The sequence below is a fragment of the Pteronotus mesoamericanus genome, unplaced genomic scaffold, assembly GCF_021234165.1.
Source record: "Pteronotus mesoamericanus isolate MK-2021 breed Mesoamerican mustached bat unplaced genomic scaffold, CSHL_Meso_final contig_68, whole genome shotgun sequence".
Taxonomy (NCBI): domain Eukaryota; kingdom Metazoa; phylum Chordata; class Mammalia; order Chiroptera; family Mormoopidae; genus Pteronotus; species Pteronotus mesoamericanus.
Genome location: NW_026555234.1, coordinates 26,275,826 through 26,292,171, shown reverse-complemented (window position 1 = coordinate 26,292,171; position 16,346 = coordinate 26,275,826). Strand labels below are relative to the sequence as shown.

The 16,346-nt window shown below is 40.5% G+C and overlaps 1 protein-coding gene across 3 annotated transcripts in view; it reads left to right on the top strand.

The window, feature by feature from the left end:
* Positions 1-16,346, top strand: part of ATP8A1 (ATPase phospholipid transporting 8A1) — a 206,621-nt gene that overhangs the window by 181,587 nt on the left and 8,688 nt on the right. For all 3 annotated transcript variants that reach the window (XM_054582124.1, XM_054582126.1, XM_054582125.1), the window contains 2 exons: positions 14,629-14,717; positions 15,418-15,510. In XM_054582124.1, coding sequence (XP_054438099.1) covers positions 14,629-14,717; positions 15,418-15,510 — 182 coding nt within the window. The remainder of the gene's footprint in view (positions 1-14,628; positions 14,718-15,417; positions 15,511-16,346) is intronic.

The following is a 16,346-nucleotide window of genomic DNA, read 5'->3' as shown; positions in this document are numbered from 1 at the left end:
TACTATTACAGCAAAACCAGACATATCTTCCTTCCAAAAGAGAAGGCTTCTTCTGAAACATGTGCTATGACCTCTAGAAAATTCACAGCACGTGTGTTGAGAACAGAGAAAAAGCTGTGAATACATCTTCTTCTTACCTTGATTTCTGGGTCCATTTGTCCTGAAGAAATGAAATCAAAGACTATCTACATCTGATGATGCCACTTGAAAAATCCAGTTCTATTCTTTCTTTTTATTTGATGTGCTCTTTCTCATTGGATCTGCTGTTTCCCAAGGTCAGTTCCAACTTAATATCATTATTATTTGGCCCAATTTTATGTCATTTTTTAAAAAAATATTCAAAATGAATGACACAAAAGATTTTGAGACCCAGATAGCTCACACAACTGTAGCCAATAGCCTCAATGACAAGAATGGAGTTTTTGACCACCTACTTCTATGACAAGTGTGAAGTTTGATTGCCTTTTTGCCAACCAAATATAATTCTACCCTTGCCTGTAGAATTCCCAGTATTAACCAAGCACAAAACTTAATATCAGCTCTTGAGATTTGCGGTGATGCCGTGTTTAATACAGAGTAAAATGAATGTCCCTGCTCTGCCACATTTCTGTTCATATCATATACAGTGATACAATGGGAGGTGCTAACAGGGGTTCTTTTCCTTGGTATTTTACTACTGCTGATACTTTAAGGATAATGTTTAAATAGCTTGCTCCATTGAAAATAGATTAATCAGCATTAGGCTTGTCCAAAATGTGTCTGTTTAATTTATTCAGAGAAAAGAATAATACTTGAAATGTATGTAGTTCTTTAGTGCTTGAAAAGCATTTTGATATATATGTGTGTATGCGAATGAGCCTCACAGCAGCTCCGGAAAAAACAGGGTAACGAGAATGGCACTCATATTCTCAGGGATAGACATTCTACATGTACTATTTCCTGGGCACTCGGCTAAAAGGTCCCCAAAAATGTTTATAGCAACAATCAATTTTTCAACATTTATATTATATATAGAGAATCACTACTTCTATTACAATCCAGTTAATTTCATAAAGAAGTAACTACCTTTAGGTTTACGCTGTTCTAATCTTAAAACTATACTTTAATCAAAACTATAGTCCCATATATATGTGATAAATGTGATGCATATATATGATAAATGTATTTCTATCTGCGTGTGTGTGTATGTGTGTGTGTATATAATTGGCCAGCCATCTTGAATAAAATTTATGGATTCATCTGTTAACTTCCATAGCAAAATATTTTAATATGTTATATGGCATATATAGTGTATAGTATATATTATCTATTATATACAAGAGAGTACTATTGTCATATTATGTATATTACATATACAATAATGTAATTATATATAATATATACTATATATAGTAACATGCATTCGTGTCCATAATGCCAAGATAAAAATAAGTTTTAGCACCCCTTGACTTGACACGTTCCCCACAGAGCCTTGTGCCTTTTACTCATGGTCAAATCAAGAGCCATTGGAGGGATTTGAGAGAGAGGTGTCCTGATCTGACGGATGTTTTCATAGCAGGACCATGACTGCTATGTTCTGAACCACTTAGGACATTATTGCAGTTAACGCAGGTGAGAGATCATGGTGGCTTGGGACAAGAACAGGGCAGGGGTGGACGTGGTCAGATCCTGACCGCATTTTGAAGGTCGTAGAGCCAATAGGATTTGTTGACAGACTGGCTGTGCGGAGCGAGAGGAGAGGTCAAGCAGACTCCGTTGCATCAGCCATAAACATCATGAGGATATACTTGTCCTCAACTCACTGGATCCTCACAGCCAGCTTGTTACTATAACCATTTCACAGCTGAGAAAACCTAATGCAGAGAAGTTCGGTACCTTATTGACATCCCACTAATACTAAGCGACAGGTATTAGAGAATTTGATTTAGCTGTCTCATCCCAGTGTCAGCCGCCTGAAGCAATGCGCCCTGCAGCTCTCTGATCACAGGTACTCAGAGGAATCCATGGTAAGTCATCTGCCAATCAGAAGTCTGAAGGGCCTGGCCCTCCTTATCACTCCTTGCAGGTATTTCAAGGATTTGTGTAGGAGAGGCAGTCTCTGTTTTGTTTTCCTGATGGCACTGCCTCCTCCACGTTGGTTCTGTCTCTGGACATGTCGGTGGTCTTGCTCTTCCTCCGTCTGCCCTCCCCTTCCGAGCCCGAGCGACTGCCCCAACGCGCTTACACTCTCCTCAGGTGTCCGCTGCCCCTTCATGTCTTCATGCGTTCACTCCAGCCTAACAGCGTTGGGTTCCTGCTGTCCCATAAATAATCATTAAGTAAATGATCATTAAATAAAATTTTTTGCTTGCTTGTTTGTTTTGAACAAATGAGAAACAGTGGGGTAGAGGTGACAGAGAGCCAGATTTCAGCTCAAAGAGAACATCTTTCTAACATACGGAGATCCACATGTAGCAATTTCCAGCAGCAGAACAGGGTGCTGGTCACGCTTAACCACCCCTTTCTGTGCTAGTTGGCCTCTCGTGATTCTTAGGAAGGGCCTTGTTCCTCTACACCAGCAATTTTCAACCTTTTTCATCTAGTGGCGCACAGAAACTAATTACTAAAATTCTGCAACGCACCAAAAAATATATTTTTTGCCTGCCTGACAAAAATATGTATTGTCTTGATTAATTGTGATGAAAATCACACACATCACCCAGGGACATTGTATACAATAGTAAAGTATATCAGGCACCTATACTTATATATAAGGATTTCTGCTACAAAGAATTAACCAATTAGATGCAACCTTATTATGCGACATGACCAATAAGATGCAACTCCATTATATGACCTACACATTTATGGTTCAAGACAGGGCATTCACACCAGACAGCTCTTGTTGTGCTGGCTGTTGTCATTTTATATTTGATAATCTAAGGGAAAAGAGGCCCATGCCCCTGACTAAATAGTCAGGTATTGCACGTTTTAAAACTTCTCGCTGCACACCCGTGTGCCGCGGTACACCACTGGTTGACCGTCACTGGTCTGCACCCCCAAGGTGGTCTGCCAGTCCTGAGATTCAGGTTCTTGGTGTGCTTCTCTTCACGGGGTTCTCCGCAAAGGCACATCTTAAACATTGAAAGGACCCAGACTATCCTGCTCTGGGTAACAGGATCTCAGGGTGCGAATTATACACAAATAAGGCATCTTATGGGCACGGGTCTCATGCGCCTATAGTCAGCTGGATGCGCATTCACACACAGGTCTGGGTTTTATCATTTCCCATTTACATTCTTGGTTCATCTTTGCGGTCCCCATCCAAAGGCAGAGCCATTTCTCTCAACGTGCTGAGAAAAAAACGTAGCTCGCAAGAGGGGGAAGGAAGAACATCACCATTTCTTGTGCGGCCACCTGGTTCCTGAGGCACGTGTTCGGTCCCAGGTATCCCTTGTTTCATTTCAGTCCGTATTACAAACCTTTGTGGTAAGCAAAGCAAGGGACCCAGAGAATTCATCCCAGGTTTTGGGGGTGGTTTTGTTTTGTTTTTTCAGTTCCCATTGGTTTTCTCTAACATCCTGAGGAACTAAATACTTTGAGGAACTAAATACTTAGCTGTTCCTATTTCCCATACGGGAGCTCTTTTTTCCTGCTTGCAGCCATCCTCCTTGCATTGATTTCCCCGATTTAGCTGCCATTTCCCTGTTAGACAGATAGCAAAGTGTTCCCATCTCTTTTTGAAAGTGCCCAGATTTTTAATTCTCCCTCTTCCACACCCACCTAACTCCCTCTCCACTGTTTATAGAAATTCCATCTCATTACATTTCCTAGCCTCTTGCCTCTTTTTAAAAGCAATATTAGCGTAAATAATACCCATCTCCTTAAAAAAGGTAGACATGAACTTGAAAACCCAATCACCCCACATCCTCAGAGAATGGACAGTGGCCACACACAGAGCAGCAGGGCCTCATGACGGAGGGTCCATAGCGGTTACCACACTCCTCCTGTCGTCACTCTCTCAACAGTGTGAACATTTAGTGGGAGCACTGTGAGGGTTGTCCAGTTGTCTGTTTCACAGACACAGAGTGGCTAACTCATTTTCTCAAGGTCACACAGCTTGTATGTGTCTGAGCTGCAGCTGGAAGCCTGACAGCATCCATCCTCTCCACCACCACACGCACTGTTTGCTGTGCCTTTTCCCTTTCTTCTTCAGCCTTTCCATTCTTCTGCACCAAAGGCTTTTCTCCCGGCCTTATCAGTTTTCCAGGTGTAGAGGCCTTCTAGTGCCAGTGCCCCCGAAGTACCTTTATCGTGTTGGGAAACTAAGCAACCCATTATCTGCGCATAACATTGCCGTCTTCGGATGTACTCAGTTGTCATTTTCTCTGATCCGGTTTTATTGCCGCTGTTGTTGTTGTTGTTGATTTTCACAAGATCAAATAGTTTCTTTCCCCCTTACCCCAGCACATTCTACATGCCTGAAGTTACCAGAAATCCACCCCCAAATACCTCAGTGTCGTGCAAGCTTCAGTTTCTCCAGCCACTTAGAGCAGCCTATTCTCAGTTGGTGGGCAGGGTGTTCCCATTTGGAAAACATTCCTTCCTATAGTTTTGCACTTTGTTTCCATTACAGCAGTTCGGCATCCCATAATAATGATGCAAATGGTAATGATTAACAAGTATCCCAGTACCACAAATTATTGAAATATTTATCTATAACAAGGAATTCTGACATGGGGATGGGGGCGGGGCAGTGGGTGATCCAAAGGTAGAAACCACAATGACAAGAAATTGTCTAAGAAAGAAAAAATAAAGAGAAAATAGCGTGACAAGCTTGGCTGCGACTTTAAATATGTCGCTATCTTCCTCCCCTCTTACAAATATGGTTGTGATTTAAGAGGAGGACTTTTTTTTCAGACCTGACTTGTATTTTTTCACACCAGTACAACAATTTATGGGGCAAGGTGGGCCCTGGGGAGAAATGCTATGTTATATAAACATATGCTGGCCTGCTTTTCCGGCTTGTCTAGATAATGTTACTGGATATTTTTTGAATTTCCAGAAGAAAATATTTTAGCCACTATGATTAGCATGGCAGATTAAAAAATAAAAAGCCAGCCACATCAAGGATCATTACATACCACGATTAATACCAGAAGCTTAGTATCGGCAAAACTTTTAAATGTATCGCGGCATTTGCAGACACGCACAAGCCACGTCCTCCCAAAAGCGCCATCTGGTTCTGCTCTCCCTGGCCTAAGGGATCTATAAAACTACTGAAGGAAATTGAAGTTAAGCAACGAGCATGTGTTTTACAGAATTTCAGATCTCTTGATTGAGGTTTGTAAAGTCTTTCTGAAAAACAATAAAAATCTTTGTTGAACCCTTTGGTGTCACCCCCGTAGGAAAGGTATTAATAAACCACATTAGTGATATGATTTTCCTAAATGGTGCTGTTACCCATTTTACCGACATAATAAATTATTTTACATATGAGGAATTTCCTGGTTAAAATAGTCCTTATTCATCTCTCAACCTTTAATTACCTAGATAGCATGTGATAATTTATTGGTCACAAGGCCAGCCCTTGCACATGGGGTGGGGCCGTGTTATGATATGACGGCGTTTCGTCCAAGATTACTGTGTTTGGCCAAGTAGCCTGGAGGGAACAACTACCCTAAACTCTGTCAGATGTTCTTCAGCGAACCAACACTTGTGAGTCCATCCAGTAAAACACAGTCAGAGGCCTCCTGCCCCTGACAGTAAATGAGACGGGCAGACCGTCACGGTTCCTAAGGCAGTTGGCTGTGTAGCCACTGCCACGCCCGTTGTGTAAAGGGAAGCCTGCGTGGAAACACTGATGAGGAGAGAAAGATGGGGACATGACAAATGTAAGGGCAGATCGGGACGCTTGCACACATTGCAAAGCTAGAGCTCTCTTCGGAGTCATTAACGAGAGCTGGCATTGCATTTGTAGACACAGCATCTTTTCCTACAATGCAGAGCAAATGCACATGGAGAATCTAATGTTTGCCAAGCTCTGCATTAGGCTCTGGAGGATGCAGGGATACCAGCCTTGGCCCTCGTCCTTAAGGATCTCATTGCTAATGATGGCGTGTTGGCACCCTAACGTGAGAGATGCAGCGCTCCACCCACAGGGCGAGGGCACGGAAAGCTGGACGAAGCCTGCTTTCAGTATGGCAGAGTTTGGGTTTTTCTCTAGAGTCGATTCATTCTCGTATTCATTGAATCTGTGCTGCGTGCTTAGTCAGTGCTAGGCTCTGTGTCCAGGTAGCACGGGAATTTGGCAGGGTCCCCGTTAGCATTCAGGTTGAGGGAACTGGGGGGGGATGGGAGGAAAAATGGTCGCTATACCGGTTAATAATGACTAAGAGATGAATGACTGAAGATAATTTCAGAAAGGGAGAAAAGCAAGGTGATACAATATTACAGGGACTGTAATGGGTGCTCCAGGAAGGTCTTTCTGAAGGAGGGACAGCTAAGCTGAAACTGGAACTATGTGGGCACGGATACCTGTTGTGTGAAGGAGGGCACTTCAGAGCAGGTACCCAGGCTCTGAGGCCGAAATGAGCCTGGTGAGGTCAGAGAGCAGAAGGCCAGGGTGGCTGGAGCAGGGGTGGGGGAGAGCTCTGTGAGGTGGGCACAAGAGGATGACGCAGCCCTCCTACTTCAGCAGCTTAGCTCATAAGACCAATAGAGCTTTTTTTTTTTTTTTTTAGCTGTATGCCAGGGATCATATCAGAAATGCTCGTGAAAGAAAGTGTGAGTGTCACTGCATCTGCCTTCATAAAGCTCACAACTGGACACAGTTTTTGCAATGAGTGGTCAAAAGCTGCTCTGTTTCAAGTTACCCCTTACTCTCCCTAGTAGGTATCATCCAAAGCAAGTTTATGGCATGTGTTTAATGCTTTTTAAAAAAAACTAACAGCATTAAAGATAAGACTTTCTTTCTCTCCTGTAAAAGAAATCCAGTGAAAGCAGGCAGCCCAGGACTGGTGTGGCAGCTGAACAATCAAGGACCAGGTCTCTTCTGTCATACGGCATTGCCAAACGCAGTGAACTTCCTCACAGTGCAGAATGGCTGCTTAAGCTCTCACCATTTGACCAACATTCCAGCCAGCAAGAAAGGGAGGAACTCTTTCTCTTTGAGGCTCTTTCCCAGACATTGCCTACCACATTTCCACTTAAATATCACTGGCCAAACCTAAGTCACGTGGCCACACCTGGCTGCAGCAAGAGAGCCAGGAGAATAGAGTCTTTGAGCTAAAGGACAAGGTGTCAGCTAAAAATCAAGTGGTTGCATATAACAAGGGGAGGCAATAGACATCTCTGTTCTGAAAGTCCATTTTTCTATATAAACTGTATCAGTTTTTACATGTCTTTCTACAGCCAAGTGCTTTTTGAAGTTTCTGGGTTTTTTAATAGAATGTACTAAAAGAGAGGGTAATTATGTGACAGGGTAAAGAGGTTAGCTAATGCTATGGTCAGTCATTTTGCAATAGATAAACATATTAAATCAACACATTGTACACCTCAAACTTCCATAATGTCCTATGTCAATGATATTGTAATAAAGCTAGAAAACAAGTAAGTAAATAACTTTAAAAAATAATTCCTTACAATCTGAAATGTAGGTCATTATGTTTTACAGACTGCTTTAGAACATGGTTTTTGAGAAGATAGAAACAGAGCCATCACAAAATCATAAAAACCTGTAAGGATAATAAGATGAGTAAACATATTGAGCACTGAGGTAACCTATGTTATACAACTTATTCAGTATCACCATAACATTGTAAAGTCATATTTCTCATGATAAGAATATTTTGTTACTAATTATGTACTCATTATTCTGGTACTTTTAAGTTTTTTTAATAGCACAATTAAAAAAAAGATTAAACTAAAACAAACAGAAAATAAATTCTGTTCTTAATTATTCTTACTCTTCTGGAAACTGTATACCCAGAAAAGAAAGTCTCAGAGCCACACCTGTCCTGGTGCTCTTGGTTTCTTTTTTAGAAAGACTGTTTTCTTTTGCATGTTCAGTTCTCTGTATGCATTGATACACTGTCAGTTTTTACTTCTGACCGATCCAGGTCCCAACTAGCCCTCCCTTCGTTTCCTCCGAGCATCTCTTCTAATCCTACCTTTCCTCTTGACGCCCACACCACCCCCGGCCAGAGGGTAGAGATTCAAAGATTGTTTCTGCCATCACACAGCCAGATTGAATATCGGTTCGAAGTTCCACTGATGATCACCCCTCCTTCAGTCCCTCACCAGCAGAGACATCTAAGGGGAAAAGCACAGAAATACTGTGAACTGGTGTCTAATTTGCATATTTTCTAAGATTTTCTTTGTTTGAAACAGTTTGCATATTTTCTAAGATTTTTGTTTGTTTGTTTGCGATAATTCAAGCCAAGGGTTTTCTTTGTCTCTGAGTAATCAAGAGCTTCTGGGAATAATTGCAAACACATTGGGGTTTATCTGAAACACCCTCCTCCTTAGTTATTTTCTGGGTGTTCTGCCCTGTCTGGTTTTATGGAGAATGTAATCATTCATCTTGTATAAGCGTCCAGTTCAGCTCAAGTCAACTGAGATTTATGGAGTGCCTGTGTGTCAGGACCTGTAGTGGGTGTCGGTGGCTCAAAAGTTGAAGAAAAAATTCCTGAGGAGCTTGAGTCTCATGGAGTAAACCAACAGATAAACAGAGAATTAGAATATAAGATGCTAAGCAGTATGATCAGGATGCACAGGGGCTACGGAGGAGAGGGCCTGTGATCCCCAGGCTTTGGTTTGGGGCATCTGGAAAGGTGTCTTGACACTGCCCTTCCTGAACTGTCCAGGGAGGAAAGCGTGAGGAGGGCTTTCTGAGCAGAGAATGGCCCAAGCACAGGAAGTTTGGGATTTCCTAGGTGGACTATGTTTGGACTGGCCCTGGAAAACCATGCAAAGACCAGGTAACAGAAAGTTACCCGAGTGTCATTAACATAATTACTAGAAGCCATTGCAGATCACTTTTAATTACGGAATACACAGCTTCCCAGAAAGCACCTGAAGCTATAGAATAAAAATTTGGATCAGAGGACGTGATAAATCAGCGCTAGAGGTAAACTAGTATGAGACCTTTCCTTTCTTCCTAGCCTTGCTACAGCCCTTCTCCCCAACCCACCCCACCTTCCCACACACAAAAAAATTATGCCACTTCCGGTTATCCCACTTGCCCTGGCTCACCGAAATACTTCTTTTGATTCATATGGAAGGGAGGAGAAGATACTTCAATACACTTAAGTTTTTAACACATGTCGCTCAGCTTTTTCAACAGAAAAGACAATCTACATTCGAAAAGAATAGTTAGGGAACAGGATCAACCTCTTTTCCCCTCTCCCCAAATCACATAAATATCTAGCTGTGACTGCTCCCAGGATAACTCCACGCCAGACACAGGAAAACCCATCAAACCGTAACCGCCACATCTCGGGAACATCGTGCCGAGGCTGCCGTGTTTTGACTTCTAATCTCTCCAAACACTAGGTTGTAAGAACTTATTTATTCTATCATTATTTATTGAACACCTGCTCTGCGGTTGAGCACTTGGGTTGTGAGAATTTATTAAGATATATTTCTTCCTCTTACAGAGATTAGATTACAGGAAGACAAAAGAGCAACCAGAAAATGGGTGACAGGTGCCATCAAAAAGAAAGCCCAAAGCAGGGTCAGCTAACCCAAGTCTAAGGAAGGAAGTGACATCCGATGTGAAAATTGAGGGGCAAACAGCAGTCACAGATGCAGTGGCCCGAGGTTGAGAGCAGGGACGGGCGCAGTGCAGGACCTGAAACACATTGTGTGGGTCGAGGTGGGACTGCCTGGAGAGGCCTTGTGGGGGAAGCAATCAGAAGTCAGGTAGCAAAGGTCTTGAAGTCGTAGTAAGGACTTTGTTCTTATCCTAAGGGTAATACGAAGCCATTGAAAGGGTTTAATCCAAGAACTGCAAAAATCTAATGTGCACTTTGGAGCTGTCCCCTCTGGCTGCAGTGTGCCTGCTGGCTAGACGCAGCGCAAAATGAGTCAGGAAGTCCAGCGAGGAGACTGTTGGGAGGACAGGCAAATGTCCGGACTGGAATATTGGCAGCAGGCTTGGCAGAAAGCAGAGAGATTCCGAAGGTGCTGAAGCACAGTGGAACCTGGCGATACGCTGGATGTGGTGTAGGGAGCTGCGGTTCTAGTTGCATTTCGTGAACAGCATCATTAACAGCTTGGATAATACTCTCTTAATGCGTGTACATTTACATAACCAGCCACATAGTGTGTCCTGTTAGTTTTCACTAATGTTTTACTATTTTTTAAAACACCCACAATGAATAGTTGCATTTCCCCTAAATGAGTTCCATGGGTGGTTAGTAAGCAACGTGTGGGGGAAATGTGCCAAGGTCGATAAATACATTTGGAAATCTTGGTTTAAAAAACTACTGAGTAGGGCCCTTTGCTGTGATTTCTCAAAGCCTTAAATTTCCTACTCTGCTATGAATGACTCTCCAAGAGGGTGTTGCTGTGGTTTGTTTATACCTTTACTGAACCTTGGGCCATGGCTCGCTTTCTAGGGGAAGTGCTTTCAGGATTAGTGACCACAGAACAGTTTTACGGGATCCTAACCCAAATGTAAAAGCTGCCCTAAAGTTCCACATGCAGTTCTAGAAATTACGTTATCATCTTAACAGGAATGAACATGTGTCCTTGGTACACATTGCCAAATACCTTTCCCAAAGACAAGTACATTGCTGATATATAAATTGTTACAAAGGCCTGTTTCACCATACCCCCCTCAACTGTGAGAGTGAATTTAAATCTGATCTGATTTGGCATTGTTTCTATGACTACATGGAAACTCCGCCCCTTTCCAAGTTATTGATTAATTGCCGCTGCTTTTGTGAGTACCTTCTCACAAAAAGATAAGTGGTCTATTCTTTAATCAGATATTATTGTAGAGTTTTATAAATGTGTAACAGTCATCTTTGTTTTTCATTTGCTTTTTAGTGATGTTCTTTTTAAACCTGTGGAGCTTCTATGTTTTTATGAATCAGTTCTCTAAAGCATTTTTGTCATTTTCCTACTGTTTTTGAAGCTAAGAAAGTCCTTATGTAAAACTTTAAATACTTAATAATCACTTCTTGGGTCTTTTGTTGTTATTCACATTAACTCTTAACCACACTGGAATTTATATTAATTTATCTTGCTTGTCTCCACACACCCCCAAAAATATAACTAAGTTTTACAGCACTAGTTTCTGAATCATTTTCCCTTTCAAACTTAATATATTACGCCCATGCAGTCTTCAGTAATTTTTATGAATAAAGTTTATCTACTCTTCCTAAATTAGCAACTTGTGATAAATGAGAATTTATTAGTGGTCAGTTACTCTGGCCAGTATCAGACTTAAGACAAGCATATTTTGTGATGTTATTGTGATGAAACCATGACATTTATAAACTGACTCACACTTAATTTGATATGGTAATAAAAATTTCCTTCCTTGAAGCTCATGGGAGAGACCACTTGGAAGAAGACTGGTGTGTCTAAAAAAATTTGAAAATTAAAATGAAGAAAGGAAAAGTTTATTATTAATCAGTGTTACTAAAAGCAGCCACTTTGCAAACATTATCAGGTCTAATTCTTACAATCCGCTTTACAGCTGAGAAAAAGCAGAGACTCAGAAGTCACTTCTCCGAAGTCTGGGAGCCGGGAAGAAGGGCAGAGCCAGGACCAGGGTTCAGGGCTGTCTGTCCCAGTCATGCTCCAGCTGGGGTCCGCAGATACCATCCTAGGTTCCCCAAAGGGCCTGCTGGTTTAGACAGCATCTGTACTCTATCCAAGAATGAGTCATAGCGCAGCATTGTAAAAGGAGGGGTAGAATTAAGAACCCCTTTGCCGAAGGGCTGTAGGCAGGTATGCACGTTGAAATTCTTTCTCCTATAAGACTGAACTTGGGGACCCTGAAAGGGAAGAAGTAGGTGTTCCCCCCTGGTGTGGGAACGGAATTGCTCCTCTGATCTGGTCAGGGCCCTTGGCTTAGCTAAATGCGTATGAGTTCACATTTTCTCAAATGTTCCTTCCCTGCAAGTTCACATGGAAATTTCGGGACAATTCCCTCATTCCCCTGCTGCATCTTGCATTTTCAGGCAGCACTGCTTCACTTCTCGAAGGCTGCGTGGTCCGATGTGGACCCAGTGTCACTCCAAAGACAAGTGGTTGTTTGTCCAGCCAGGGCCTGTGCCCTCCAGTTACGGCTTTAAGTCTCCCCTGGCTGATCCTGTCTCCAGCCCCCCGGGAGCCACTTTTGTGGCCCATTCCATTTGGTCTCACGGGGCCTCAGGGAGGGGTTGTGGGGGCCGCTTGGCAGGGCCCAAAGATCTCCCACGTTAGGAGCATTTTGCAAACCGGTCTCAGAGGGAGCGTGCGCCCAGCCCCAAACAGGCTGCTCCTGTTTGCCCATTGTGTGCAGGGATGGGGCGGGCGCCTTTCCCCAGCTGACCTGCCTGCGAGTGGAGACATGTGAAAAGTTAGAGACAAAAATGGTTTCTGCAGAGGGAGGGGGAGCGTTCTTGTACAGAAAGGAAGGAAATACCTCTGTGGGATTTTTTTCCCCCCGCTCTTCATCCAAAAAATACAGAGACTCTCTGTCTTTAATGCGAATGCCAGCTTTAAATCTTTTAGGTTTGGATTAACTCTGCAAAAGAAAAAAAAATCTGACAGGCTTTCAGATATGACGCAGAAAAACTTTTTTTCCCTCAATTCATGTTCGTTTGTAAAGCCCAAGGCTGGTGGACTGAATAGTGAGCGCCAGTTAACATCACAATGGTCAGAATTAGCAGCCTCCAGCCTCCTGACCGGCACTTTTGCCTTTTCCATCAGCAGACATTTAATACAAGGTGGCAAAGGCAAGAATAAGTTTTTCTCCTCTTGCACCCTCAATTAAAATAAATTAAAAGTAAGCCAAGTAAACATGGTATTTTCGGTGACGTGACTTAGAATGTTGAATCTTACCTTCTCCCCCCAGGAGGACAAAGAAACGTGGTTTTTTACAGTCCCTACCTTACTAAAAAGCTTCCTTCACTCTAAACAAAACCCACTGACTGGATAGACATTTCCTATTACATAGTTATTGTGGTTTTCACTATTGAGGATGTCAGCAAACGTCAAAAATCACGTTTTGCTTATAAAGTAAAGTGACTTTTATGTGACTTTTAGGTGTCTAGAATATGAGTGCTATGTCACTGAGTCCACGTGGCAACATTTATTTTCTGAAATTTTTTGTGATGGCGCATTTTTATTAAAACAGTATTCAGAGCTTTTGAGCCTATACAGGGAAAAATCTTAGCATTCGTGAACCGACAGCATGTATCTATAAGCCCATGTTCATGTAAAAAGAATTTAAACAGCAGCTCCTGATTTTCAATTGAAAGTCAAAATGAGTAGGTAATTTGAAACATAATTTAAAATTTGTAATATTTTTATTTGATGAGGATTGATTGATTAGGATTGTGTGTAATTCTGAAACTGCCTATGAGAATTAAACTCTAGATCATTTTTTAATTCCTGAATCACACATAGTTAAAAACAAAATTCTGTGTGATTTTTAGTAGAGTGTAAATATACATGCATTAGTTGGCTACATTTTAATGGGGTTATAATAATAATTTACTGCAAATTTATTCTTGATAAACAAATCGACTTGAAGTGAAACAGAATATTCCTTCTGGTTTTATTGTAAGACATATTCCTTTTAAGTTCTGTGTAATCTTATTGTATTACAAAGGAATTTTATTATAATTACAAATAACCAACAGAGTTTATTAATTTTGTTATCATAGAATCATTTTTTACAACACAAAATTGACATAGCAACTTGGGATTTGATACAAAATAATGGTTAAAATTATTTTAATACACTTCTATTTGAGTTTTGCATACTAGATATTTGATTTGACTTTAGTAATAACAGAATGTACCAATGCAAGTTATGTAAATCTTTGAACAAAACTTAAGATTATCATATATAATATCAGTTGAAAATAGTAAAATCATTGTCATAGATATCTTAATTTGATTATACTGGATTCATGATTTATCTGGATGATTTTTAATATTGATATTTTTAAAAGTAGTTAATTTTTATTTGCAGAATTGTAAAGTTAGTTTCTAAGTCGGATTTATTTTACATATTGTATTATAAGAGAATTTAATCCAGAACATATTTGAATTTTCTCAAAAAGACTGATTTTATATCTTAAAGATATTAATGAAGGTCAGAGATAATTTTAAGTTATAAAAGAAAATCAGAGTTTATTTCTCCACACTAATAAAAATCTTACATAAAAATATGAAAAGACTTGGTACATAATAAAACTTTGCTGTATTAGACACTCAAAAGGGAAAAAATAGCTATAGTAAATACACGTTTTAACTTAACATTTGGCTTTTAATTTCACAAGTTTAAATTTAGTTATTGTAGTATATACCCTCTTTCAGAATGAGATTCTTAAAACTATTTTACTTAAAATGATATAAAACGAAACATGAACAATGTGTTTCCTGGTTTTTAAATAACACAGTTTCTGGTGGTTTCCTCAGGCAGCCATGCTGTTCGGTTCCGGGGTCTTTTGGACAGGCCTGCTGTTCATCCCTGTGGCGTCTCTGCTTCTTGACGTGGCGTACAAGGTGTAAGTAGGGCGCTCAGCTGTGTACATAAAAACGTGGATGTATGTTAACCCACAGATTTCGCTACTTGTAACATCAACTCAAGAATGAGGAGTTTTCAAAGTAGGAATTAGTAATATTCATGTATTCTACATACGTAAAGAAGAAAGGAGTGATTGAAGAACTGGAAAACTAAATTAGCTTAAAAGGCAGAATAAGAAGTAAAGCAGGCAGTTTCAGTTAATATTAGAGAGTGTGTTTTTAGAAATTACCCTGTAAAACCCAGCCGAGGTAGAAGAAAAATTCTCTTATCTTCCAACACAAACATATATATTTTATTAGTAAACAGTGCTTGTGAAATGAAGTTTTTTGCTTGCCTGATTCTAAACATATATAAATCATAGAACTATAAAATTTTACTAATTTACTGAAGGGTTATAAGTTTGAAAATATTATCTTTCCCCATAAAAACAGTACCATTAAAGTTAGCTACATGATACTTACTCAGTAACTATGAGAGTTTGAATGCTATAAACGTAAGCCATTTATTTTAAGACTATTGTTTCTGTAATTAATGTTCAAAATCATTGTAATTTTTATATTCTTTTGAAAAACTATTATTTCTACTCTGGTCACTCTTGTACTTAGAAGCATGATAATAAACCAGTTTTGTGAGTTCCTTAGTCTTCACACAAATATTTTCATGCAAAATTTTTTTTGCAGTATCAAGAGGACTGCTTTTAAAACATTAGTAGATGAAGTTCAGGAGCTAGAGGCAAAATCTCAAGACCCCGGAGCAGTCGTGCTTGGAAAAAGGTAAACTACACTGAATATGGTCTTTTCCAAGTGAACTTTAATTTTTTCTTTTACTAGAGATTGGAAGTAAATGGTAAAACTTATATTTTATCCGTTAACAAGGAGCTAACAGTGTCATTGACAGATCTTGGAATCAGAGAGATGTGGATTCAAATCAAGTCTATCATTTCCGTAAGCTGTGTGTGACCTTAGCCAAGCTGCTCAGTGCTACTGAGCCTCCGTTTCCTCATCTATAAAATGGGGGTGATAAGACCTCCCTCGTGGCTGGTTGTAACAATTGAATAAAAATACTACTGATAAAGCAGATAGCTCAGTGTTGGGTGCTTAATGAGCACTAACTAAACGGTAGCTACAAATAGTCGTGTTACTGAACTGAAAGGGGAAAGAAGACTTTCAGCCTCACACAGGACCCATAATACATTAGTGTGTCACGCAAATCAGAGCTTGACTTAGGGCAGAGCGCCCTATGGTTGCATGTGTGTCTCAGCGTATGATTAAGAACTGACCTAGGCCTTTGTCATATATGAAGGGACTTAAGGTCTTCCAAGTCCTTTCCTCCCCACCACCACCTCCAAAAAAGCAAGGTTAGAAAGCTAATCAAATTTGCCAAATTCACAAAGCATTATAAAAAGAAAATTAAAATTATTTGAAGCCATCTCTAATAAACCACAATTATGATGATAATGCCAGGTCTTTACTTTTTTTCTCTTTCATCACGTGCAAATAGGCTAAAGTTTTGTCTAAACCCTAAGAAATATTTTGCCCAGGCATGTATCACCTTCCTCATGATCCACTGTTGTTATTCTGTGTGAAGCAGCGGAGCAAGTGTCAGGCTG